This window comes from Neovison vison, chromosome 3, assembly GCF_020171115.1.
Source record: "Neovison vison isolate M4711 chromosome 3, ASM_NN_V1, whole genome shotgun sequence".
NCBI classification, from domain to species: Eukaryota; Metazoa; Chordata; class Mammalia; order Carnivora; family Mustelidae; genus Neogale; species Neogale vison.
In genome coordinates, this window is record NC_058093.1 from 13,141,735 (window position 1) to 13,168,961 (window position 27,227).

Here is a 27,227-nt window from a genome sequence, read left to right on the forward strand (position 1 = left end):
CTATGAAACTTTAAAATAAACAGCGGCTTCCATTTGCAATGTAAATTTTGAAAAAGAACAGGTTGAGCTTCAATGGGACAATTAAGAATACATCTATGGCATTACCTCCCATTGTTCCCACCCAAGTCCAGCCCGGGGAGCGAGAACCTTCCCCAGAGTTTCCATTCTACTTCCTTCCTTCCGCTAATACCATCAGGAACTCCTGGGATCATTGCTGGCCGGAAGCGCTGTTTGAGAGTGAGGGGCCTCTGCCGCTTCCGGGGGCTCAGGGTCTGAAGCCGTGATCAAACCTTGACAAGGGCCTTCGTTCAGCTGAAGGGGCCCCGTCCAGTGAGCATTCCCGATGAGCTGTGAAAATGACCCTGGACTCTGCAGAGATTCTTTCTGCTCAGGAGGAGTTTTAGAGCAGGAGCCTGGGAGAGGGGTGAAGTAGTTCTGATCCCCTGTAGAAGGTCTCTTGTCAAGACTCGTGTTTGTTCAAAGCTACCTGGTCCGTGTCACTTCAGTTGAGAGTTAACCCTGTGACACCAGTTTTTCTAGTCGTTGGAGCTGCTTAGTCACTGGGCTTTTTCTTCTTCCTCCTCCCACCAAGATTATTCATATACCATTTAGTGATGAACCACTCTCATTTGTGATTTTCTTCATACCGTGTTTGACATTCTCATAAATTCTGATAAAGCCTGTGGGATTTTTGGAGGATAATCTGTTTCTGGTTTCACTTCCTCTAAAATTTAGGTTATCTTCTTTGTCTGGCTTGGTGTTTCAATCAGTTGCTTCTGTCTACCTTAAATAGACATTAACAAGGTCTATCTAATCTGCTCTAGGTTAGAGAGACCAGCGAGCAAGAACCTCTACCTTGAATTGGAGACAGAAGTTACTTTGTAACGAGGACGTAAAAGATTGCCTTTCAACCACAGAACTCCATTGGAAAGGGTTTTGGAAGACATGAAGAAAACCATCAGAAACGAAGTCAGCAGCCTCATGGCCTCTTACTGACTAGAGTGGAGTTTTATTTCGGCAGTTTTTTGGAACGACACTGTGCACGATGTCTACTGAGGTCATCCATCAGGTTGAGGAGGCCCTTGATGAGGACGAGAAGAAAATGCTGCTTTTTTTGTGTCGGGACGTGGCTGCCGATGTTGCTCCGCTTAATGTCAGGGACCTTCTGGATATTTTAAGTGAGCGAGGAGTGCTGTCTGCCATGGGCTTGGCTGAGCTGCTCTACAGAGTGAGGCGGTTTGACCTGCTCAAGCGGATCTTCAAGATGGACAAAAGGGCCGTGGAGGCCCACCTGCTCAGGCACCCTGGCCTTATTTCAGACTACAGGTAACTGATCGGCAATTCCCAAGGCTGGACGTGGTGAGAGGGAGTGAGGTGGTCCCGGCTTACGAACAAGAGGAATGAGGACCGTAAGAAAATGCAGGGATTGTCACCTCCTTGACCCACAGATTCAACTGTCTTATGATGTTACTTCATTCCTTTGACATCTTCAAATCCTTAGACCATGTTTGCTTGAAGTAATTGGGTAGAAGATCATAAAGAAAGTGGAAGGGCTGGGTAGCATGTGTTTGCTTGATGGATAGAATGAGAGAGAAGAATGACTCAGAGATAGTAATTCTTGCCATCCCCTGAACGTGCAATCTGCAGTGGTCTTTCCTAGGTTATTTTCTGTGATGTCAGACTGGCAAATTCTGAGAAAGGAAATAACAATCTGACAGTGATCTTCCTGACCTTTGTAGAGTCTGTGACCTCCTCCTGAGTCCGCTTTGGTCTTTCCCCTGCTGAAGTAGTTAGTGGGGTGGGCTCCGTTTCTGTGAGTTCCTCTGAGGTCCTTGCCCACTGACGCTCAGCGGGCCAGGGGTGCAGGACGAGCATCCCCCCCCCATTAACCAGCTGTAGGCCTCCTTCAGTTCTGAGAGGAGTGGTCCCAGGAGTCCCCTTTACTTTAGTTTTTCCTCCCTCCTGTTTACCTTCTACTCTCTTGGGAGGTTCAGAGAAGCACAGAAGCCACAAGAAAGGCTGCATTTCTGGAGAAAGGAAGAGACCCTGTAACCTTAAATTAACGGTTCCTTTTTCTCCAGACCACCAGCCTTCAGTTGTACCAATGACACATTATTTGGAGAAGATGTGTATTACCAAGAACTCTATTAAGGAGAGCTGAAAGTGGTCTAGGCCTTGGGAAGTGTCTGCAGCTTGAGGTCTAGAGGCCTGTTTCAAGTCCCAATGACAGACCACATGGGCTGAGCCTGCCACTGACATTGGTTGGGTCTTCCTTTTCCCACTTGTAAAGCAAAAAAAAAAAAAAAAAGACGCAACCCGATTTCATAAGTTTGTTGGTGGAGACCACTTGTACTAATGGAGTTCGTGAAGTACTTCTAGAACTATGCAGCCCCCTCCAGATGCACATGTTCAGTATTACTGCTCTGGTTAGTCTTCCTTGTCTTCTCCTCTTCAACAATCATATGACGTCTGTGATGCTCTTGACATGTTTTCGGAGGCACTGGGTTTCAGTGAACAAGTTAGGGCACTCTCCGTTTCCCGTCTCCTTGCTATGGTGAGTATGGACAGTTCTCAGAGCCTCTGGGCGGAGAGATTGGGCATTGGGATGCTAGATTCATCGATGCATCTGTTCAGTGGCCTTTCTTTTGGGTCAGCACATGCCAGGTGTTTGGTAAGCGCTAGAGCCATATGGACAAAGCATCTTCTATCGTCAAGAATTGAAGAGCGTGGGGCACCTGGGTGGCTCAGTGGGTTAAGCCTCTGCCTTTGGCTCAGGTCATGATCCCAGAGTCCTGGGATCAAGCCCCACATCGGGCTCTCTGCTCAGCAGGGAGCCTACTCCCCCCTCCCCCTCTGCCTGCTTCTCTGCCTACTTGTGATCTCTCTCTCTCTCTCGCTGTCAAATAAATAAATAAAATCTTAAAAAAAAAAAAAGAATTTGAAAGCATAATGGGGAAAACAGCCTTCTGAAGCGATGAGAACAGTGTCAAGGCCATAATGCCAACTACAGGTTGTCCTGGGAGCCCAGACGAAGTGAGATGGTGGCCCCCCCCAGCACAGAGGTGACTGACGCAGGTGGAGCTCTCTAGACCAAGACACCTATGGTCACAATCCCCAGGCTCTAGATGCCTTTTACCCTTCGAGTTTAGGAGTGGCCAGGACATCCCAGGGATGACTTCCTTTAGAAGCTCGCAACTCAAAGTATGGTCCCTGGGTCTGCGGCATCGGCATCCCCTGGGAGATTGTAAAGCAGAGAAGACGAGATCACTTAGAATTCTATTTCTGTCTCCATCTTAGTCATATATGTTCTTCACTTACTTCATCTTCATGTCTGGGGAAACTAGGGGATTCTTTAGGGAAGTTTTTATTCTCCGAGTTGTTTTTAGAGCAGTTAGTTGGAAAGAAAGGTACTCTCTCCTATTGAAAGCAGGGAAAGGACAAATTCCCTTTTTGAGTTCCCTAAGCTAATCTTCCTGGTGTGGCCTAGGCTTTCTGTTTTATGGGGGTATATATCAAATGGGGGCCTGAACTAGCCTTTTAACCAGTTACTGGCATAGTGGAGGCATAGGCTCTTGTTTCTTTCTTTCTTTCTTTTCTTTTTTTTTTTTTTTTACTAGGATTCTATCTGAATTTACTAAAAAAGAAACTTGTCTGGTTTACAGGGTGCTGATGACAGAGATCGGTGGCAATTTGGAAAACTCTGATTTGTCCTCATTATTTTTCCTCATGAGGGATTATCTTGGTCGGAGAAAGGTAGCCAAGGATAAGGTAAGTTTTCTTTGTCTTGGTTCATGTTCCCAAGAGCCTATCAGAAGGTGCGGTGTCCTTGAATAGGAAGGCCCAAGTTGAGGGTGAAGGCAGGAAGTGAGAAGAGGAAGTTATTTCCTTAATACCGTTGATAGGAAGAGAACTGGTTTCTCAGTTGAGAGGAAATAGGGTGGCCCTGGGTGTTTCTCTCATCCTTGTATTTTATCCTTATTTCTATAAAAGTCAGAGGCCTGATTTAGGCATCAGTTTCTCTCCCCCGTTTGACAGACCATCTGGGAGGGTTAGGAAGTCCATCTGCTCGTGCTGAGTGCAAACAAGTGGGAAGCATGAGTCCACTCCTGTCTTGCCCTCCCACGGCATCTGCTTCCTCTCAGCAAGCCTGAGGTCAGTGCGAAGTCATTAAGCTCCATATGGAGATGGGGTGGGGGAAGGTTCTTGTGACTCATGTATTCAGGGAGTGGCAAAAGGAGAGATTTGGGGCTGGGAGCTAGGTAGCAGTCAAGATCTCAGGGATGTTGTAATTGCTGGAAAAGTGTTTAAATTCCCTGTGGCCCTATGTGAGCCTGTTGGCCTAGGGACAGGCCAGGAAAACCTCAGGTCTCTAGATTATGACAATATGTTCTTAAAGGACCTGCCCTTGAGGACTCTGGTGAGGTGTTGCTTGAGAATTTCCTCATGTTCTTGAATCATCGTAGTTTTGTTTCTGAAGTCTAGGCAGATGGGGTGGCCGGATGCCCCCGTCATCAAATGCATTGAATAGGAAAGAAAATGAAAAAAATAGAACTTTTGTTTGGTGTCCCAAATCAACTTACCTACCAATCATTTATAGCAATTTCATGCTGATGATGATTTAAAAAAATAAACATAGAGCCTCCGTAGTCAAATGTTAAACAGAAGGGAAGTAAAACCCAAAGCGGTGCCTATTTCTGAAATAGAGTTCTTTCTGAATCTCTTTTGTCCAGGGCAAGTGACTAGCTTTATACCCTAACTTTTAAATTTTACCCCCTCACACCTCCTGAGTCAGCTTGAGTTGGAATGTCCAGCATTGACTAAAATATTTTAGGAACTTCAAAATTACATCACTGGGATTTTTCTAGTAGAAACGGCCCCCCAGCTATCTTTTCTTCCCCTTTTTTAGGAAAGCCCTTAGAGTTTTTCAGTAGAATATCCGTCAGGCCTTTTGGAAGAGAATAACGTCAGGAGTATTTTATTTTTTTGGCCTGCCCCCTCGTGGTACTTCTTGATGACATAATATGGCCCACGTGTCTATCCCCAACCTCCCTAGGGGCTGTCCACTAGAAGACTTCCCCACCTCTTTCTCAATAAAATCCAGGAGTGTCATTTGCTCCTGGCCTTGGAGGGACTATAAAACAGAGAAGTCTGGTTTAGGATCGCCGAAGATCACAGAAGGGGCTCCCCTTGTCACAGTTCCTTGCTGCTACAATCACACAGCCTGAGGTTTTGCACTTGGGGCTTCAGAGTCTGCCTTCCTGACATTTGTTTCTTGTTGGTTGCTCTCTCAGAGTTTCCTGGATCTCGTGATCGAATTAGAGAAACTAAATCTGATTGCTCCCGATCAGTTGGATTTACTAGAAAAATGCCTGAAGAACATCCACAGAGTAGACCTGAAAACAAAAATCCAGAAATACAAGCAGTCCGGTGAGTAGGATTTTGGCCTCTCTGCGGCCTAAGGAAAGTACCCTGTGCCTCTGAGGTTTGGTTGGCAAAGACTCCTTTGTTGGTGGAGTGGAGGGAGCAGAACCTGAGTGTCGACAGCCCCCACTAGTCTGTGGCTAGAGATCACACCCCTTTCTAGCTTTCCTGTCCCAGATCTGCTGACTTCATCAGCCCATACCCATGATCGCAGAGTCTCAGCCCTCTGCGGAATGCTGCCAATAAGTTCTTAACTTTCCGGCCTTCAGGAAGGAGTGTGATTTTCTGCGCAGGCTGGCTGCATTGTTGACATGCAGGGATTCCGAGTGCGTGCCAAGTCCTGCAGTCTTGTTCCAGTGTTGGGCCTGACGCCCATTCAACTCCGGGTGGCATCCTGTTCCTTGGGATCCCCTAGCTGCAGTTCCCTCCACAAATGGGACCAGACTCACAGTGGCCTGCTTTGTCATGCCACCCCTCCCCCATTGTCTTTTAGACTCAGCCTCCCCCCCTGGGCTCTGTTAGCAGTCTACTCCCACCATAGGGTCACAGCCTCAAGGTCATAGCTGAGACCCAGGGATCTGCAGACCTCCCCTCCCCCCAGGCAACCAATAAAAGATCAAGGAAGGGTCGGTGTAGCATTTCTAGTCCTTTCTTAATGACAGTGGGGGAATCATCTGATCTGATCTTTTGAATTTGGTAAGGTAGTTAGATAAAGTTCAGGGTATTCTGAAAGATGGATGATAGACCAAACTGAGCCATTGTTGAATAGTCATTTGATAGTAACTTATATCTTAAGTTAATACCTCTCCTCTGCTTACAGCTCAGGGACCTGAAACAAGTTATACAAATGCACTCCAGGCATCGTTCCCAAATTTGAGTCTTAAGGATCCTTCATGTAACTTAAGGGTGAGTCTGGAGCAAATGTACGGAATTCCAGAAACGGTTTCAGAATGCTGATAAAAGTACGCATGTTCTCATAGCATGTACTTCATTTAATGTCTGAAAAAAATGTGGTAGAAAAATACATTAAAAAAAAAATATGTGGGGGCGCCTGCGTGGCTCAGTGGGTTAAGCCACTGCCTTCGGCCCAGGTCATGATCCCAGGGTCCTGGGATCGAGCCCCGCGTCAGGCTCTCTGTTCAGTTGGGAGCCTGCTTCCTCCTCTCTCTCTCTGCCTGCCTCTCTGCCTACTTGTGATCTCTGATCTCTTTAATATTTTAATAAATAAAATATTAAATAAATAAAATATTAAAAAAAAACATGTGTACCTTCTTATAATTACAAAGCCAACCTATGTTCATTGAGAGAATTTGGAAAATGCAGAGAAATAGAAGAGATGGAAAATAAATCACTTCTGTCCTACTAAAGATAATCACTGTTAATATCTTGTCAGATTTCCTTCTAGTCTTTTTTTGATGCATGTGTGTGTACCTACACATACATAGCTCAACATTTTTAATCATTGTTCATTTGTTCTTTAGAAAATTTAGCTTTTTAAAATATAAGTAAGTAGCACATTCTCATGAACAAAAATTTCAAGGTGTATTAAAAGGATTCTTAAAGTATGTTTTCTCTTATCCCAGTTCCTTTCCCCAGAGACCGCTGTGGTGAACCACTTTCTTCTGTAAACCTCCAGAAATAGTCTACGCATACCATTTCACTTTTGTTTTTTTTTCTTTTTGTGCAAATGGGAGAACACTGGGCCCATTATCCTGCGTTGAGAATTCTTGGAAATTGTTCCATATGAATGAACCATTTGGGATCCCCTCTATTTGGCCATTGTTTTTAATGGGTTCATATGGATCTACTTTCTGATATGTCTATATAATCATATCTGTATATAACCCTTTCTTGGGCATGTATATTTAGATCATTTCCAACCTATTGTTACAGCAGTGATTCAAAATAAATAAATCTCATATTTACCTCTCTGTGCATTTGCTTATTATTGGGCTTATTTTAACAATTTCAGCAGAAGAATTTTTGTTACTCTGTTCTATTACTGATTAATTGATTTTGTGACCGTAAATATCACATAGTAACTTCGGGCTGTTGTGTTATTAAGTGAGTGTAGTGTATTCTCAAAATTATCCTTGGTTAGTTTTTTATCTTGAGAAGTTAATCCTAGTAGGATAGCCTCATCCTCATAAAGATTTGTGGAATGTGTAGTTAGGTCTTAGGTCACAGTACAAGTTCACGGTCAAATTACAAAAGCTGTCACAAACATGTGTGAGAAAAACATTAACTACCCCTGAATAGAAATAGTTCCACGAAGAATGTGAGCTGTGAGATAGCGCTGCGCACTAGAATTTCAGAGCTAATTAGGTATTAAGGATTATACTGTCCAACCCCCTCATCGAACAAAAAAGGAGACTTTAAGCCTAAATTGCATTAGGAGATGGCCCACCTCTGTGGACCACCAGAACTGGGCCCAGCCCCTGTTCTTCCCTGTGTACCATGCTGAGTTTAATCAGCTCTGTGCCAGTCATGCCGTAACTTAAATGTATCTGTCATTTCTTTAAAAAGAATCAAATACACTTCCTTTTTGTCCTTCTGAATCTCTGTGATACCAAGTCGTGAATCAAAATTGGTTTAGGATTCAAGATCCAGATTTTCTGAGCTTTTTCTACTAGCGTATATCTGATACAAATTATACTGCCACTCTGGGTTAAAAGCTTGCCATATTTTTACTACTGCCTTTCAATTTTGTTGATGAAAGTAATTATATTCACTGTCTATGTAGCCTATTGGGAACCCAAGTGTTCTGTATTTAAATTTCTCCTTTAATTTGCTCTATTGATCGATGACCCTGGTCATTAATTTGCTTATTAGTCTGCAGGCACTGTGGCATATGGATTCAGTGAATTTCTCATAAAATTAGGAGGTACATAAAAAAATGCAAAGTGCTTTAAAAATCGCAGTGGCATTAAATGACACATGATACAACATATTATAGAATACGAAAGTTGCGTCACTCTGCAACACGATGCTTTTTAAATCGAGCTTTGATTTGACGTTAATATTTCTTTAGTAGCTATGTTTATTTGAAGGCACATCCACGTGGCGTTCCAAATTCTGTATAGTACTGTCAGCTTCTGGCTAAGTCACTTGTGATTAGTGACCAAAAGCAACTTACATGTTTTTCTTTCATTTAGACACAAAGACAGCTACAGACACAGCTTAATGAATAGTATACTTCTCTCTCTCGGCTAGGGTAGCTTCAGAGGAGAACTGTCATTTGAAAGCTGAACCTATCAGATGGTTGGCCGTATGTGGTACATGTACCTTACAAAGGACCTGTCATCTGAGAAGAGAAAGGGTCGGTTCAATATTTTGTTTTCTGATTAATTTCATTCTAGTCCTCAGAATTGTAGTTGATTTTTTTTTTTTTTTGGTGTCTGATTTTTTTTTTTTTTTTTTGGTAACTGATTTTTAAGAACCAAGCTCACATATGGCCTATGCGCAGCTAGGCATTAAAGAAACCCAATAACTAGACATTATAGAAAAACAATAACTAGCACTGTGGTAAGTGCTTTGTGTACATTGAATCTTCACAAAAAATTGTAAGATGGCTACTATTATTATCCTCATTTTGAAGATAAAGAAACAGACATGGAGGTTAAGATAACTTGCTCAAGCATACAGGTTTGTCTGGTCTAGAAATCCCCACTGTCTTTTTTCTTTTCTTTCTTTCTTTTTTTTTAGTGTAGTTGTCACAAAATGTTACCTTAGTTTCAGGTGTACAGTGTAGTGATGTGACAAATTTTATACATTATGTTATGTTTACCATAAGTGTAGCTACAACAGTCTGTCACCGTATAAGCTAATATCATTGACTGTATTCTTGGGCTGTGCTTTTTATTCCTGTGACTTACTCACTCCGTAGCTGGAAGCCTTCAGCCGTTCTGCCCATCCTCCCACCCCCCTCCCCTCTGGCAACCATCAGTGTGTTCTATGTAGTTATAGGTCTGATCCTGCTTTTTGTTTGTTCATTCATTTTTTTTAAGTTTCCACATATTAAGATATTTGTCTTTCTCAGTCTTATTTATTTCACTTAATACTTTCTAGGTCCATCTGTGTTGTCACAAATGGTACAGACTCATCCTTTCTGTGGCTGTGTAATATTCCATTACATATATATAATACTACTCCATATGTAATTATTTCAATATTTATAATATATTACATATATATGGTGTGTGTATATATGTGTATATTTTCCTTATCTGTTCTTTATTGATAGACACTTACTTAGGTTGCTTCCATGTCTTGGGTTTTGTCAGTAATGCTGCAATGAACATGGGGTACATGTATCTTTTTGAGTTAGTGATTTGTATTCTTTGGATAAGTGCCCAGCCATGGAATTATTACATTAAATAGTATTCCTATTTATAACTTTTTGAGGAAACTCCCCCATAGTGTTTTCCCCAGTATTTAAACAAATTTACATTCCCACCAGCAATGCCTGAGGGTTCCTTTTTCTTCACATCCTCACCAGCACTTCAGAACTCCCATTCTTAATCATATCATACATTGCCTCTGTGTTAAAGGGTCAGTTCGAACGTCAGTTTGATGTTCCAACAGCTTGTTCTAACTAGAAGCTACTCTACAATATCATAACATCGCACTTTATTGAGCTGTTTTAAAACATTCTAATAAGCTAATTTAGCATGCTGCATGTTCACTGTATTTTTGTTTTTTAAAAGAAAGAGTTGCCTTGTTCTTTTGGCAGTAGAATATGGGATTTATGGAGTTAACTGTTCTAGCTCTTCTTTAGATAATTTAACTGTGAATGTGATAATTTTATTTTTTTCCTGGGTAAGAATTCTATGGAGATATTTAAAGAGGTGTGATATAAAGTGACTCTGAAAAAAAAACTAACAGGGGATATGACCTTATTCTTTATATTTGAAGCTCCAGAATGGGAGAAGTAAAGAACAAAGACTCAATGTGGGACAACTTGACCTTCAAAGTAAGGCCAATTTTTCTTTATATTCATTCTTCTTTTTCTTTTCTTTTCTTTCTTTTTTTTTTTTTTTAAGATTTTATTCACCTATTTGACAGAGGGAGAGAGAGATCACAAGTAGGCAGAGAGAGAGGGGGAAGCAGGCTTCCCACTGAGCAGAGAGCCCAATACTGAGATCATGAGCTGAGCCTAAGGCAGAGGCTTAACCTACTGAGCCACCCAGGCACCCCTCTTTATATTCACTCTTTATAAATGCTTGATAACTCAAGTACAAATTGTTGCATTTTTGGAGCTGACCATTTCCTTTATCTACATATTCTGATTAAACCCTCAAAGTAGGTAGCAGTTAAATTCTTAAAATGCAGCCATTGGCATTTCTAATTATTTAATGAATTAGCTTATTTGAATGTAAATACCTCCTACTCCAACAGCTTCATCATCTTGGCTATATTTTTAAGAGATGTGCTATTTATTCCTGAAATGGAACTATAACCAGGCTGTGTTAAACATTAATCTAGCCATGATAACGAACCATGTTAAAACAAATATCTGGCAGCAGGAAGAAGGAAGGTTACTAGGATATTGTTTTATAGCTCAGGTTTTTTTTTATAAAAAGATTTTATTTATTTATTTGAGAGAGAGTGAGAGCGAGCACGAGAGGGAAGAAGGTCAGAGGGAGAAGCAGACTCCCCGTGGAGCAGGGAGCCCGATGCAGGACTCAATCCCGGGACTCTGGATCATGACCTGAGCTGAAGGCAGTTGCTTAACCAACTGAGCCACCCAGGCACCCCTAGCTCAGTTTTTTTAAAAAACGAATTCATTTATTTACTTGTCAGAGAGAGCTCAAGCAGGAGAAGTGGAAGGCAGAGAGAGAAACAGACTTCCTGTTGAGCAGAGATCCCAATGCAGGACTTCATCCCATGACCCTGGGATCATGACCTGAGCTGAAAGCAGATGCTTAATCAAATGAGCCACCCAGGTGACTCTGTTTTATAGCTCATTTAATAAATCTAGATACTCTATAGATGACATCCTTCTACTCCTAAGAAGAAACAAAAAATACAGTAAAAAACTAGTCATTTCTGTCTTCTCTCTTAAATATCATCACTTGATCCCATAACATCATTTTTAAAAGGTGTATTTCTTTTGTGTGACTTGAGGCCTCCCTGAAGTGAAGGCTGAGACTCGGTCTCACACTGGATTGTCGCTGATTGTGCTTCAGAACTCCAGGAGGCAGGGATCCATGGGCAGGAAAGGAGGGCTCAGTCTTTCCCAAGGAGCTTGGACTTTGTCCCTTGTGCAATGGCGATCTCGAATGTTCCAGCAGAGCAGTGGCCTGATGGAAACCTTCTTTGTGTGGCAGGCCCCTTGCCAAAATCTTCTGAGTCAGCCTCCATGCTGTCTGCCTGCATCTAGAAACTGCGAAGTTCGCCCAGATTCACCAGATGGTTCTGCTCATGCCTGTCCTCCCCCACCTAATACTCTGCTCTCCAGCAGAAGCTACGGAGAAGTGAATTTATTCCTGAAGTGACAGCATGTTTCTCAAAACACTGGTGAGGTGGCAAGAATTAGCATTCCGAAAGCTGTTTAAAAGGAAAGCAGGAGACCTGGTAGATTTGGACAGGAATGAAAAACAAATGGGTGTTCTTCCCGTAGCGCACCCTGATGCAGGCTTCTCCTTCACTGTAATGATACTGGGCGTTACAGGCAGCGGATGAATTACTGAACTCTACGTCTGAAACTAACAGTGTACTCTATGTTGGCTAGTTAAACTTAAATTTTTTTAAAAAAAGTAATGACACAGGTGAGATGGGCGAGGCTCCCAGCGCCCATGGTGGTCCTTCAGAGAGCTAGGGACCTACTTTGCCTGGATCTGGTTTATTTGCTAGTAAAGAAAAAGGCATTCATATTAATTTAGACTTGCAAATAGATCTGGATTGGATGATACGATGATTACTAAATTTATTAAGCTCTTACTAAGCGCTTTAACCCTAGATGGGCATATTACAGTTTATTTTTTTATTCTTTTGATCCCTGATTGCTTAAATACAAAATGAAAAAGAGAAATTTCCTTTTAATTCCAAGTACCAGATGACCACTGTTAACATTTGATTTATATATCTCTATACTCTAATTTTTAAGCATACATGTGTGTAAGCATTTGCACACAAACGTATTTTTAAGTACGTGGGATTAGTATTATCCATGTTATTCAGTAATCCGTTTTCACTTACTATATCCTGCATCTTTTCATGTCAAATACATAAAGATCTTTCTTATCCTTCCTAACGTGAATAGTGTCCATCATACGTACCATGATTTATTTAGTCCATCTCATGTTGGTGGATTTTTAAGTATTTTTCTAGTTTGAGGCCATTATGAACAATTACTCGGTAGATATTTTTGCATACTTGCTCTATTATTTCCTTAGGATAAATTTCTAGAAGCAAAATGTTGGTTTAAAAGGTATTGCCAGTTGTCTTTTAAAAAGACCGTTTCTTGGGGCGCCTGGGTGGCTCATTCCGTTAAGTGTCTGCCTTCAGCTCAGGTCATGATTCCAGGGTCCTGAGATCAAGTCCCGCATCGGGCTCCCTGCTCAGCGGAGAGCCTGCTTCTCCCTCTCCCTCCACCTGCTGCTCTGCCTACTTGTGCATACTCTCTCTCTCTCTCTCTCTCTCAAATAAATAGATAAAAATTGTAAAAAAATAAATAAAGGAAAGACTTCCTTTTTTAAAATATTTTATTTTTTTGGAAGTAATCTCTGTATCTGATATGGAGCTTGAATTTACAACCCCAAGATCAAGAGTCACGTGCTTTACTGACTGAGCCAGCCAGGTGCCCCCAAAAGACTGTTTCAACTTACACACTTGAAAGTACTCATTTCCCCCAAACCTTGAAAATACTGACATTTTCTTTGCTTGTCTTTAGACGGTCTCCTTTTGATAACAATCTTATAAGGTAGATGTTGGTATGTTCATCTGAGGTATTTAAAAACGAAGTGAAACACCCTGAGATTTTAGGAGGAACCTTGCCCGAGATCACAGAGCTCCCCAGTGATGCTGCTAGGGTTTGAGGCAGACATTCATGACTTCAAAACTCGTGGTTTCTCCACCTCTCTGAGCGAATGAAGTCATTTTTCGTCTTATATTATCGGCTTTAGGCTTATCTACATTTGTTTGGCTCACTGTCCTCTATCTTGCCGTTGCCATTCTCAATATCACTGGACTAAGAAAACACGGCCATCTGTTGCATGAGTGACAAATACAAGCACAATTTTCCCACTCAGTAGTCCCTAAGGCTGTCCCCTGTAGGCGTTGCCCACGGTTTTAGCACAGGGAAGAAAGCTATTGATATTGTCGGGTTGTGAGGTTATTGGAGTCTCCCTAGCCCTTTAAAAATTCATCAGTCACCTGGCCCTCTTCTGGAGAAAGGCAAGGGGAGAACCTTTTGTTTCCCCTTGCTATGTAAGCAGTTTTTCTACCTACCCCCTGTGTTTTCTTATCTGTTAGATTCTTTGGTGTGAGTTTGGAACCTTGGGGCTGAGTAGAGCTGAGCAAAGAAGAGACAGTAAGGGAAGAAAATAAGGGAAGAGAACAGCTGAGAAATCGGGGAACCCAGACAGCCTGGGAGTGGGCTCAGGTCTCCTTCAGTTCTGTAAGTGATGTCTCTCTCATCCCCCAGGAGCATCAGTGAAGGCGTCCATCCAGGAGTCCGAAGCATTTCTACCGCGGGTACAGAATAAATGATCTGATTTGGTATTGTATAGTACGCACAGTATCTGTGCAGAGCGCTGGTTTCTTTAAGATATCTGCCCATTAATAATTCTTCGGGACAAGAGGAGGACACCGCGAGTGCCGTTCTCCTGGGGGCTCTCCTGGGAGCTCTTCCTCCTAAGGGAGAAGCCTGGATAGAGCAAAGAGAAAAATGTTGATGTGGATTGCGTTCGTGAACTTTGGAATGTGGGGAAATTCCAGAGTGGCAGTTCTCCTCTTAGCTGAATTTATTAGTAACCAGTGACACTGAAACTCGACCAGGTCTGGCTTCTTCTTTTTTTTTTTTTTAATTTTTTTAAAGATTTTATTTATTTATTTGAGAGCGACACAGTGAGAGAGAGCATGATCGAGGAGAAGGTTAGAGAGAAGCAGACTCCCCATGGAGCTGGGAGCCCGATGCGGGACTCGATCCCGGGACTCCAGGATCACACCCTGAGCCGAAGGCAGTCGTCCAACCAACCGAGCCACCCAGGCATCCCATGGTCTGGCTTCTTTTTTAAAGGCTGAAAGCCGCCTCCACAAGGAGCCCGTAGAAGGCCTCCTTTTGTACTGGTTTGGAAAGATACCACTTGTATACCCTCAAGTTACTGTGGAAACGTATGACCCATCCTTTCTCTCAGCTTTAAATTGTCTTCCTCCTGCTGAGCTCAGTCGTGTGCAAAGAGACTGTGATTTTCATTAAAATTAAAAACTGAGACAGCTTGTCTTCGGCACATTACCTAAACAGAGAAAAAAATGTGAAATTAATGGGAAACGTCAGCTGTGGTGACTTCAGGCTGTGTCTGTTGAATGACTCACCTGGCAACAGGACGTTTGAGGAAATCCAAAAGAAAAGATGGTATGCGTGTGGGACCTTGTGGAAACAGAGGAGTGTCCAGAGTTTTTAACCATCCCTGCTTTCCTTTCCAGCGCGTTCCAGAGGAGAGATACAGGATGCAGAGCAAACCCCTGGGAATCTGCCTGATAATTGATTGCATTGGCAACGACGCAGGTAGGTATGGAAGCTGCGGGTTACCCGAAGGCCCACAGTGAGGTCATGGCCCAGGCAAGCTGTTCGCAGCAAACCGCGGCGGAAGTCTGTGGCTTCCATGGCGAGGGGTGCTTTCTCATTCATGTCACAGCCTGAATCGGGCTGGAGTGAGCTTCAGTCCATGGGATCCTTGAGTGACATCATCATCTAAAGCCTTGGGGTTTTGCACAGGACTCTCTGGGTCTGGGTGGTGAATGAAGGAAGCACATGGAGTCTCCCCAGAGCGTTTAGGGACCGTTCCTGAAGGTGTGGTGCCTCATTCCCACTCACAATCCATTGCTCGAACTCCCTCGTGGGCCCTCACCTGACTACAGGAGACAAGGAACTCAGCCTGCTGTGTGCCAGGAAGGAAAGGAAGGGATTTGGGGAGCACATGGCATTGTCTCTGGCACAAAGGTGTGATTGGCTGAAAGCTGGGGTGCGTCCGTCTTGCTTTTTCATGCTGGATGCTGCGGCGGGGAGGAGTCCCGACATCCAGAGTGGGGGTTTAAAACGGAAGGCTTTCTGGTCCCAGTGTTAGCAGATGTCCCAGCACGTCATGCAACTAGATTATGAGAGCTTTTCTGGAGAAAAATAAAAAATATTAGACGTGGGTGTTCACTTAGAGGCAGTGTGTTCCTTACTTAGTTCTTTCTCCCTGGCCTTGGTTGGCCGGCCTTGGTCTGTGCTACTTGGCGTTCCTCTCGTTGGGGTCTGAGCTGGTTCTCTCGCTCAGCTGTTGATGTCCTATTCAGACTGGAGCAGGCCCAGGGGAGCGTCAGAGAGAATAAGAATCTCATTGTGAAAGAACACGTTTAATTATTTATCTCTTCCTCAGAAGGGTTGATTAGCACATTTCCACAGGTTTCCTGCTTTTCAGAATTCTGGAATGAGTCAGAGCTATCTTTTAGGCTCCCTGAAAATGTTACCATGGTGAGTTCTATGGGAAGAGAATCTAAGAGAAGGTCAAATTAGCAAATATTAGGTTGAATTTCCCAGGATTTCAGATATGATCTCACTTTGCTCATGTCCTATTTTTGGTTAGATGTGAGACATGTTGTCTCCTCGGCTATAGATAATTGTCCTTTCTCTCTTAACCATTAGTACCAGTATAAGAATGAGAAAATATTTCTTCAGTGAGTAACTTCCTGCTTTAAAAGAGAGTATTTGTTTTCACTTTCTATTATAATCAGTTTTGTTTCATTCATTAGCAGAAAGTTCCCAACTATAGGATGTACATCTGTTGTATGAAGAGATCATAACGCCATGACCTGCTGTGAATTTGTGACTAAACCTCAGTGTCTGTGTCTACTTCCCTTGCTGAGTTATAGGCCTCTTGTGCACCAGGAATGAATGTGTATTTATGTCTTCCTCTATTACTAGGAGCGTAGTCACAGGTGGGTCCTGGAATATGACTGTGTGGCTTTGACTCATGGCTCGGTCATGTCCTAGCTTGCAACCTTGGACAGTTTTCCTAGCCTCTGTAAACCTCAGTTTCTCTTCTTCTTCTTCTTTAAAAGATTAATTTGAGGGGTGCCTGGGTGGCTCAGTGGGTTAAAGCCTCTGCCTTCAGCTTGGGTCATGATCCCAGGGTCCTGGGATCGAGCCCCGCATCGGGCTCTCTGCTCCTCGGGGAGCCTGCTTCCTCCTCTCTCTACCTGCCTCTCTGCCTACTTGTGATCTTTGTCTGTCAAATAAATAAAAAATTTATTTTATAAATTTTATATAAAAAATTCTATACAAAGAATTTTATAAAAATTTTTATAAAAATTTATTTAAAAATTTATAAAATTTATAAAAATGATAAAAAAGATTAATTTGAGAGAGAGAGAGAGCGAGAGAGCTTGAGCACAAGTTGGGAGTGGGGCAGAGGGAGTGATCTTTAAGTAGGCTCCCTCTGAGTGTGGAGGCTGACCTGTGGGATTAATCCCATGACCCATGAGATCATGACCCTTGAGATCATGACCCATGAGATCATGACTTGAGTGGAAACCAAGAGTGGGACACTTAACCGCCTGCACCACCCAGGCGCCACTCAGTTTCTCTTTTATAAAATAGTTCACTAACAGGAGATACCTCATGGGGAGTTTGGGAGAAGTGAGTGAATTCATACTTGTCAAGGTCTTAGAGCCCAAACATGACCATTTCTACAGCAAGATGAGTGGATAGTTACACCGAGTGGAATAAAGGCTATCAACTGCTTCTCACCAGTTCAGGAAAAGTTTTGCCACAAAATGAATCACAGAAAAGAACTTAAGGTTTTCAGAGCTTTTGGGTTTTCTGAATTGTGGATAAGGAGTTGTGGTTACGTGGAAGAGAGCTCGGGGCTGCCCTGAGGTGTGCTACAAGCCTCTTTGACATGCAGTAGACAGGCTTATTGTGGATACTGTTTTCTCCTAAGAAAAGCTAGTCCAGAAGAAATGACTAGTAACCATTTGTACTTAAAAAGAAGGTATCTAAAAGGTAATTTATAATTCTGAGTGAATGTGGGTTGTCCATTAAAACTCCTTGATTGGTCTCTGGAAACAAATGCAAGACTTCTACAAAGTCGGTCAGACTTCTACAAAGCTGACCCTGTCACCACTTCCTAGCTCACTCACTCTTCGGTCCTGGTCTATAATCATCCCCCTACTTGGCGGGGGGGAGGTGTCCCCTTTCTTCTGTTGTGTCGGGCCCCCACCTAAATTTATATCTTTACCGCAGTCTCATCTCTAGGTGTCTCAGACTGCACTGACGATCCCTCCTCTGACCGCATTTTTTTACCTAAAACCCCGCCGTACTGTGTGACATACCAGTCATTGTTTTGTGCCCATTTATAAGCTCCCCACCCAGATGATAGGCTCCTTGATAGGCTCATCTTTATTTCCCAACATGAAATACAGTGTTTCTGCAACATAGGAAGAGGAACTTTTTAAAACACGAGTTTTGGGGTCAAGATAATTTGAGAAGTGTTGAATAGTTTGTTCCTCCTTTGAGATTTGCATATTGGTCTGAAAGACTGAGCAGTCCTCCTGTAAAGAAACTTAACTCCCCTTCTCACTAAGAAGATCCTGCCCGACTTGGCTCTCATTTGTATGCCCTTTTTATTTTTAAGATTTTATTTTCTTTATTTGACGGGAAGAGAGCGAGAGAGCGAGAGCACAAGCAGGGGAGTGGCAGGCAGGGGGAGAGGGAGAAGCAGGCTTCCTGCTGAGCGGGGAGCCCTACTCTGGGTCCAGGACTCTGAGATCATGACCTAACCAACTGAGCCACCTAGGTGCCCTCTTTGTATGCTTTATTATAATTAGAACTGGGCTCGTACAAGGTGCTCATTAAGTAGTGGTGAATAGAATGATGAGGCACCCCACCTTTCTTACTCTCTCTACATTGGTTTAATGGACTTTTTCTAGATTGTGTCAAGATTAATGCAAACTCATTTAATTTAATTTTATTTTAAGATTTTTTTCTTAAGATTTTATTCATTCATTTATTTGACAGAGAGACAGCATGAGCAGGGAGAGCAACAGTCAGAGGGAGAGGGAGAAATAGACAGCCGCCGAGTGAGGAGCCTGATGTGGGGCTCAATCCCAAAACCATTAGATCATGACCTGGGGCAAAGGCAGACACTCAACCAACTGAGCCACTTAGGCACCCCGTAAGATTTTATTTTATTTATTTTTTTTTAAAGATTTGATTTATTTATTTGACAGAGAGAAAGAGCACCAGTAGCAGAGAGTCAGGCAGAGAGGAAGGAAGCAGGCTCCCTGCTGAGCAGAGAGCCCGATGTGGGGCTCGATCCCAGGACCCTGGGATCATGACCGGAGCCGAAGGCAGACGCTTAACCGACTGAGCCACCCAGGCGCCCCGTAAGATTTTATTTTTAAGTAAACTCTACACCCCAGGTGGGCTTTGAACTCACAATCACATGCTCTGTTGACTGAGCCAACCAGCACCCCAGTGTGAACTCATTTTAGGTGAAAACAAATTCTCAACGAATGGTGTCATTGTTGCCGTATTTAGTTTTTTGGGATTTCATCTCAATAGCCCCCAAACCTTCTGGTTGGTGCTGACCCTAGCCCTTGTCCTAACTGCAAGGCCACACAAAAACTCATCATTTGGGGAAGTTGAGGTTTACGGAGATGGGGTTGGGTCAGGACTGGGGTTTCCAGGGAGGGTGGAAGGAGAAGTGTGACTTCTGCAGTCACCGAAGTTGTATTTTCCAAACTCAGCATCCAAGTTTTTCTTCCCCATTTGAGGGAAATGACAAGGCAGCTTCTGTGATAAATGGGGCACAGACTCCAACTGCTCCCCACGCGTTTCAGCGTAGGCTAGAAAGACTTCCCTGTGGAGGTCCTGTCTGAGGAGCATCCATGAGAGAGAGGTGCTGCAGGCTCCAGGAGGGGCTGTTTTCCTTTTCTTTTTAAAATTAACATCTTATATTTGAGTAAGGTCCCATAGTTGGCAAAGTGTCTTTACAGACATCTTACGGATCCTCACAGGCACCTTTTGAAGAACATGGTATAGGCATTAGTAGTACTCACAGTAATTACAGATGAATAAATTAAGACAGTTAGTTTGTTCAAACTCCCACTGTCATTACTCTGTTGATCTTATAAACCAGACTGGGCTCTACCCATGTTCTTGCTGGCCCAAGCAAGAAAGTTGCAAATGCTAGCTAGCATCAACCCTCCCTCTAAGATAGAGGAAAGATGTGACATTACGGGACATCTCGATGATGAGGACTTCAGGCTGTGTCTTCTGAGGTGACTGGGCTACCAGAGGGATATTTAATGGCGGCTCCATCTTGGTCTGAGGTCCCTCCAAATTGCCGTCTTTATTGGCTTTGGGGGACTGTCCCATTTTTGGCTTCACCTCCTCTTTATTCTTCTTTCTCCTGTTCTATAAGGTAAGCACTTTCTGCCCCAGACGTCAGATTCCTGCCCCCTTCCTAGTCCCTCTGTTGGCGTAAGTTAGTTTTTCTAGGACCAGGCAAGGTTCAGACCAGCAGATAGGGAGAGGAGCCAGGATTTAAACTTAGGCCTTGGGATTCCAAGACTGGTTCCTCTTTTGCTGGTCCCATGCAGCTGCCCGTTCTCTGCTGTGACAGCCCCCACTCCTGCCAGAACCCACTGGGAACCCAGAAAAGGGAAAGGGATAGAAGGCACGGGACAGCCCTTGTTCTGTCCCTGACTCCTGCACATCAGCTTGGCAAGACAGTCCATGGCTTTGCTTGGGGGACTTTGGTGAGGGAGGAAGTCTATCCGTGAGGAGAGGGTTTTGAGGGAGAGCAGGCAGTCTGAGAGAAGTAAACAATCACTTTGAGTCTGGTGTTTCCCTGTTTGCTTCTGCCCCCTGGAGGAAAGAATACGCCATGACATGTGGGTCGTCAAACCAAGACTTGGGAACGAAACTAGTGATGGAACTGGGGTCCTTGTCTGGGTTCTCTTTGTCCGGTCCTGGGCTCCAGCTGAGCCCGGTACTGGGTACGGAAGGCTTGCCTACACCTGCTGAGGGGCAGGCCAGGGGGTAGCGCCTTTTCTACCACACTGAGATCCTGTGGGGATGAGTGAGCTATTATTAGGTTTTCCACCCACCTGTGTATCATGTCCTTCATGTCCCTCCTAATATTTATTTATCACAGGGTTTAAAGGAGATTGGCACCTTCTTTATATGTCTCCATTATTACGTGATATATAATTTCCACCCCCCCATTTACCTGTGGGCCAGACAAAAAGTAGGTACCCTAAATACATCCTTAAGTAATGGTTATTATCATTCCTTTTTCCTGATTTACCTGGTGAATTATTTATCTAAGAATGTGTGCAGGGACGCCTGGGTGGCTCAGTTGGTTGGACGACTGCCTTCGGCTCAGGGCGTGATCCTGGAGTCCCGGGATTGAGTCCCGCATCAGGCTCCCAGCTCCATGGGGAGTCTGCTTCGCTCTCTGACCTTCTCCTCGCTCGTGCTCTCTCTCACTGTCTCTCTCTCTCAAATTAAAAAAAAAAGAATGTGTGCAAATTATTCACAATCTAGTGGCTTAAAACCACGATATGAATTTATATAGTATCTTTCACAGTGTGTGTGGAGCAGGAATTGAGGAGTAGCTTATCTGGGCTGTTCTGGCCCAGAGTCTCTCAGCAGATTGTGGTTGGATCTCAGCTGGGGTCATCCGAAGGCGTGACTGGGATCCAGGGATCCTCTCAGGAGGCTCACTCAGGTGTCTGTGAAGTTGGTGCAAGGCCTTAGTTCTTCTTCATGTGAGCCGCTCCACAGCACTGCCTGAGTGTTCTCCTGACATGGTAGCTGGCTCCCCCCAGAGTAAGCTGTTCAAAAGAGAGAAAGAGCCAGGTAGAGGGTGTATTCTTTTTATGATCTGGCTTTGGAAGTCCCATAGTATCTCTATGCCATAGTCGTTAGAAATGAGTTATCAAAAAAAAAAAAAAAAAAAAAAGGGAAAGAAAAGAAAAGAAAAAAGTTACCAAGCATGGTCCACATTCATGGGGGAAGGGAATTACACTCTTTTTAAGGAAAGAGGGTCAAAGAACTTGTGGACATATTTAAAAGTGCCATATATGAAAAATGTGGGGCCATGATTAACCCCAGCTCTCCTGAGGGGGCAGTTCTACTAGACCCAATGTGAACATACCCGGCCGGGCACTGCCTGTGGGCTGGGTGAATTAAATTAAGAATGCTCAAGAGAGCTCTTCTTTGTCCAGTGGCTGTTTTTTCCAGCTTTTTGTTCGCCCTAGGCTGTGTTTCTTTTTCTATCTTTCTCTTCCTATTTCCTGTTGAGAAGCTGGAAGAGAAATTACAATAGCCAACTTTCACTTTTATAGTTGATTAGGGGTTGGTAAAGTTTGTAGGGCAAGAAGGCTGAAACTCTTGGTTGAAGCTATGAGTCTTTTTTTTTTTTTTTAAGATTTTTATTTTATTTATTTGACAGAGATAACAAGTAGGCAGAAAGGCAGGCAGAGAGAGAGGAGGGGAAGCAGGCCGATGCGGGGCTCAATCCCAGGACCCTGAGATCATGACTTGAGCTGAAGGCAGAGGCTTTAACCCACTAAACCACCCAGGCACCCCGAAGCTGTGAGTCTTTGAACAACATCATGTTGTTTCCATTTAATGCAGAGATTTGACAATTTGTGGTAAACACTTATGTGGTAATTTCAGGAGAGTTACTTACCTCTCCTTTCTGTGATGCCTGCACTGGTATGAGATGGGGCCCTTTCGTCCCTGGGAAGAAGTTCTGTCTGTTCTAATTAACTCGTGTGTTGTTTAATTTGGTTTGGATGCAGTGTTGGACTTCTGGAAGACCATCGCTCGGGATGAAGGGAGGTGGTTACATAGTCATGAGACATGGAGAGAAATCCAGAAAAGCTGGCTAGGAGTTTTGGGTAACAACCTGAAATTGGAGATGTCTGTTTAGCTTAGGGAATAACATTTTTTTCTGCTCTGCAATGGAACTAAGAAATGTAGGCATCCCTCAGACAAGGAACAGAAACTTAATGGGCTCCTCAAAGGGATGTGGGATTTTTCATGAGGAAGAGAAAGATGTCTGTCTCTGCTGTTAGAAAGAACAAAGCAGGAGATTGTATTTATTTCTCTGATGAAGGCAAGCTGAGCAGATGGGAAAGAAATGAACTGGGTAGGCTATAGAAATTTCTGGAAAATGGAAACAAGATTTTTTCAAAAAGGGAATAGAGCCTAGGAGCTTTATATGTATTATCTCATTTAATCCTCCCTGTGTGCTCAGAGGGTGGGTATTGCTACTTCCATTTAATGCTGGGGAGACCCACTTCTTTAAAGTCACGCAGCCCGCAGGTGTGGTAAGGTCAGTGTTAGAAGGCAGGCTTGTCTGGCATCAAGTCTGCCTTTTCCATGCCTTTCACTCTTCCTGCAGGCAAAGTTAATCCGGGATTCCTGAAAACTAGGAGAGGAATTCTTGGGGGGCACTACAGGGAAGCTTGGCTAAGGGCTCCCAGTGCTCAGTCAGAGGAAACACTGGGAAGCAGGTCATGAGAGGAACTGGAGAGTCTGGAAATGGTCGCAGCTTAGATGTAAGGGCCTCTGTATCAGCCCACAGCCTGTGGACATGAGGGAACTTGGGACATGGGCCGTCCTCTCTGCAGCCGTTTGGATCTAGATTTGGATCTGTGCTCTGCAAATGCACCCATTTCCTACATACTTGCACGTTTAAGAAAGAGCTTTTTTGAAAAATCCAAGCTTTGTTTTGGTAGAAGAGAAAAGTTTTTGGTCCCCCTTTGGTTGCATTGGACTAAAAGAGGGCTCAGTCTGTGCCCGTGGCCAGATGTGGAGGTAGCCTCTACCAAGGGACAGATTGTAACTGAGAACCTGGGACGTGAGGGTCGTGTGTTTCAGGTTGATTTCTTCCTGCCCCGAGCTCAGGTCCCTCAAAACCTCAAAATTATGGCACAAAAGCAGAAATGATTTAAGTAGTGGAGATTGACTGTGCTTATTAGAATTGCTACCTGGTGTCTCTTAAACTTTTCTCACCCTAGTGGTGTTGTCTGTGTGTGTGTGTTTGTTTATTTTATCCAGCATTTCTTCGGGACACCTTTACTTCCCTGGGCTATGAAGTTCAGTCTTTCTTGTATCTGAGTGTGGACGGTATAATCCAGGTCCTTCGCCGAGTTGCCTGCATGCCTCAACACCGAGACTACGACAGCTTTGTGTGCGTCCTGGTGAGCCGAGGTGGCTCCCACAGTGTGTTTGGCATCGATCGGACACACTCAGGGTTCCCTTTGGATCAGATCAGGAGGATGTTCATGGGAGACGCGTGCCCTTTTCTCTTAGGGAAGCCAAAGGTCTTTTTTATTCAGAACTACGTGGAATCAGAGGACCCGCTGGACAACAGCAGCTTGTTGGAGGTAGATGGACCAGCGGTCAACAACCTGGAACCAAAAGCCAAGCAGCCTGGGTCATCGACCCTTCACCGAGAAGCTGACTTCCTCTGGAGCCTGTGCAAGGCGGACGTGTCCCTGTTGGAACGGTCCTCCAGCTCTCCGTCATTGTACCTGCAGTGCCTCTCCCAGAAACTGGGGAAAGAAAGGTGAGCCACCGGGGTGGGTTGTGGTCCATCTCTGGACCACTTGTCTCTTTCCTTGTTGCCACGATCTAGATGACCGCTGTGCCACGTTGATGCTCTCCTCTTCAGGGAGGAAAGGATTTTTCATTACCTCCTGGGGATGCCTTAGGAGGAGGCACAGTTTATGAATGCTTTGTGCTCCAGGAGGTCACTTGTAGTCAGCTTGTAGTTTGGATCTTATTCTTCAAAATAAGTAAAATTTTAATTGTCTTTTTAAAAAAATTATTGTTACAAAAGCAGTACATTCTCCTTACTGGAAAAAAAATGAAAAAAACCCGTGAAATTTAAATGCCAAAAGCAGACTATAACAAGCAGTGATAGTCCTACTTATTAGAATCAATTTCTGTTAGCCACATGTTGGTGTATTGCCTTCCAGATCTTTCTCAGATACCTGCATAATCATATCTAAATGGAATCATCAAAATGGAATCATCATCTACTATTACTTTATAACCTGCCTTTAGTTGGTGTAACAGTACATCACATGCATGTTACATGTCAGTATCTGACAACATCATTTTAATGTCCACGGAACAGTCCAGAATAAGGCTATGGCGTACTTTACTTGACCCATTTTTGGTCATTGGAAGGTATTTTGCTTCCGTAAAAGGAAAGCGTTCAGTGTCTTTGTGCTCAGTATTTGTGCTTATCTGTACTGTTTTCTTGAGGAAAATTCCCAGAAGAATTGCTGTGTGAAACGACATGCATTTTGAAAGACTGGGATGCCTTTCAGTCTCATCAGACTGCCCTCTAGGACGTGCTCTGCACGAGAGTGCCTGTGTCTGCAAATTCTGCCCAACACCGCATGCTCTTTTCTTTCCCTGTCTTGACAGTTTGAGGGATGGAAACTGATACCTGACTCCCACATCGGCAACTCTTTGTTATACAGACATATCTGATGTTGATTGCCAAGAATACTTCTCTAAGGGAAACTTTGGGGATCTGGTTTTCATTTAAGAGGATTATTTCCATGTAAGACTGGCAGTCCATTTTCAGTTGTCCCATTACAATTTAGAATGAAATTTCAGAGCCATGTGCGAAATGCATTCTGTGGTAGCTCTGGGCACCCCAGGAATATATTGCATGGCCTGTGACACCCGCCTCCCTCCCTGCTCAGTCGCAGCAGCAAGGAAGGGACTGTAGTAGAAATGACTCAACCTTCCATATGCCAGCAGTGTTCTTGGCATCCAACCCGCATCTGCGTAAGGGATCCAGGTGTATTATTATCTGGCTGGCGTGTCTCTAGGATAAGATTCAGTAGTCCCTTGAGTGAGGGGACTGTGGTCATTGGCCTGGACTGCTGCCAGCTGGCTTGGATCACTCACTAAGCAGCTCATAGAGCATTTAAAAAGGAACAGTTTCAATGCACTGTCACCTCTGTTGGCTTCTTTCAAACTAATGGCGATCTGTCTCCTCTTTGACATTTGCATGGCATTAATTTTTGCCTTTCTTGTTTCCTCCAGAAGACGCCCGCTCCTAGAACTCCACATTGAACTCAACGGCAGCGTGTATGATTGGAACAGCAGAGCGTCTACTAAGGAGAGGTACTCTGTCTGGTTGCAGCACACGCTGAGAAAGAAACTCATCCTCTCTTGCGAATGAACAGCCAAAAGCCTTTTCTACTCCCGCCGTCTCCACCACTAGGCCAGAAGTAGTTCTCAAGCGAGGGTATGTGTCGTGGGGGAACATGAGGTCCTGTAGGTGCCGAAATGAGCCTCGGTGAGGACTGTGATCAGGGAGGTGTGTTTGAACTAAAGCCTCTGGGTGGAAGGCGTCGGTCTCTTGCTGAAAGTGTCTGAAGCCCGTGTTAGGAAGGAAATGGCTGTGAAACTTGAAAAACCGAGTGCCGGTTGAGGTGGGTGCCTCAGGATTATGTTGCCTTCCTTCATGCCAGAGTCATGGAGACAGGGTTGTAGTCACACATCTACCACTATGCTACTACTACTATAAATTCAGTGAAGGATACGAACATTCAGTGCATAGCCGTGTCTTTGTAATTGGACATGGTCTGTCTGTCTAAGATTCCAGTTCTAGTTCACAGCTAACCACATACATTTTTCTTTCTCACATTTGGTGGGATAACCTGAAAGGCAATCACTATTTAAAATTGCATTTAAAGGGGCGCCTCGGTGGCTCGGTGGGTTAAACCACTGCCTTCGGCTCAGGTCGTGATCTTGGCATCCTGGGATCAAGCCCCAGGTAGGGCTCTCTGCCCAGCGGGGAGCCTGCTTCCTCTCTCTCTCTGCCTGCTTACGATCTTTGTCAAATAAATAAATAAAATCTTTAAAAAAAAATAAAATTGCATTTAAAGTTTAAAAAAACATATTTATTTTTATATACATATATGTATTTTAAAGATTTTATTTATTTATTTGACAGACACAGATCACAAGTAGGCAGAGAGGCAGGCAGAGAGAGAGGAGGAAGCAGGCCCCCCGCTGAGCCCAGGACCCTGAGATCATGACCTGAGCGGAAGGGAGAGGTTTTAACCCACTGAGTCACCCAGGTGCCCCTTATTTTTGTATTTTTGACTTGGTGTTAAATTGGGTGTATCTGTATGTGTTAATGTAGTAAAATACTTCAAATCTTACAATAGCCCCTAACTGAAAATTCACCAAGTACTCAGTAATAAGGGTATGTTAATGATGATATATTCACTGGGTGGTATTTTATGTAACCCTTAAAATTATATTTCTAAATAATAAAAGCTTGCATTGAGCTGTTATTAGCTCATTATGTAAATTGCATGTATTATCTCATTTAATCCTCTCCCTGCAAAAGAGCTCTGTGAAAACAATATCCAATGGAAAAAAGACAGTCTCCTCAACAAGTGATGCCGGGAAAACTAGCCAGCGACATGCAAAAGAATGAAACCGGACCACGTTCTTACACTGTACACAAACACAAACTCAGAATGGATTAAGGACCCAAGTGTGAGACCAGAAACCATAGAAATCCTAGAAGAGAGCACAG

At 43.7% G+C, this 27,227-nt stretch overlaps 1 protein-coding gene across 14 annotated transcripts in view; it reads left to right on the plus strand.

Annotated features, from left to right (window-relative positions):
• Positions 1 to 26,408, plus strand: part of CFLAR (CASP8 and FADD like apoptosis regulator) — a 46,095-nt gene extending 19,687 nt beyond the window's left edge. For 11 of the 14 annotated variants that reach the window (XM_044241286.1, XM_044241293.1, XM_044241289.1 and 8 more), the window contains 9 exons: positions 825 to 1,326; positions 3,663 to 3,768; positions 5,292 to 5,427; positions 6,242 to 6,327; positions 10,336 to 10,393; positions 14,069 to 14,118; positions 15,070 to 15,151; positions 23,708 to 24,218; positions 25,718 to 26,408. In XM_044241286.1, coding sequence (XP_044097221.1) covers positions 1,046 to 1,326; positions 3,663 to 3,768; positions 5,292 to 5,427; positions 6,242 to 6,327; positions 10,336 to 10,393; positions 14,069 to 14,118; positions 15,070 to 15,151; positions 23,708 to 24,218; positions 25,718 to 25,856 — 1,449 coding nt within the window. In that variant the 5' untranslated portion in view covers positions 825 to 1,045 and the 3' untranslated portion in view covers positions 25,857 to 26,408. Of the gene's footprint in view, positions 1 to 824; positions 1,327 to 3,662; positions 3,769 to 5,291; positions 5,428 to 6,241; positions 6,328 to 7,004; positions 7,353 to 10,335; positions 10,394 to 14,068; positions 14,119 to 15,069; positions 15,152 to 23,707; positions 24,219 to 25,717 lie in introns of those variants that run through there. The other 3 variants (XM_044241298.1, XM_044241297.1, XM_044241299.1) reach the window with 3 other exon arrangements.
• Positions 26,409 to 27,227: the final 819 nt, after the last annotated feature.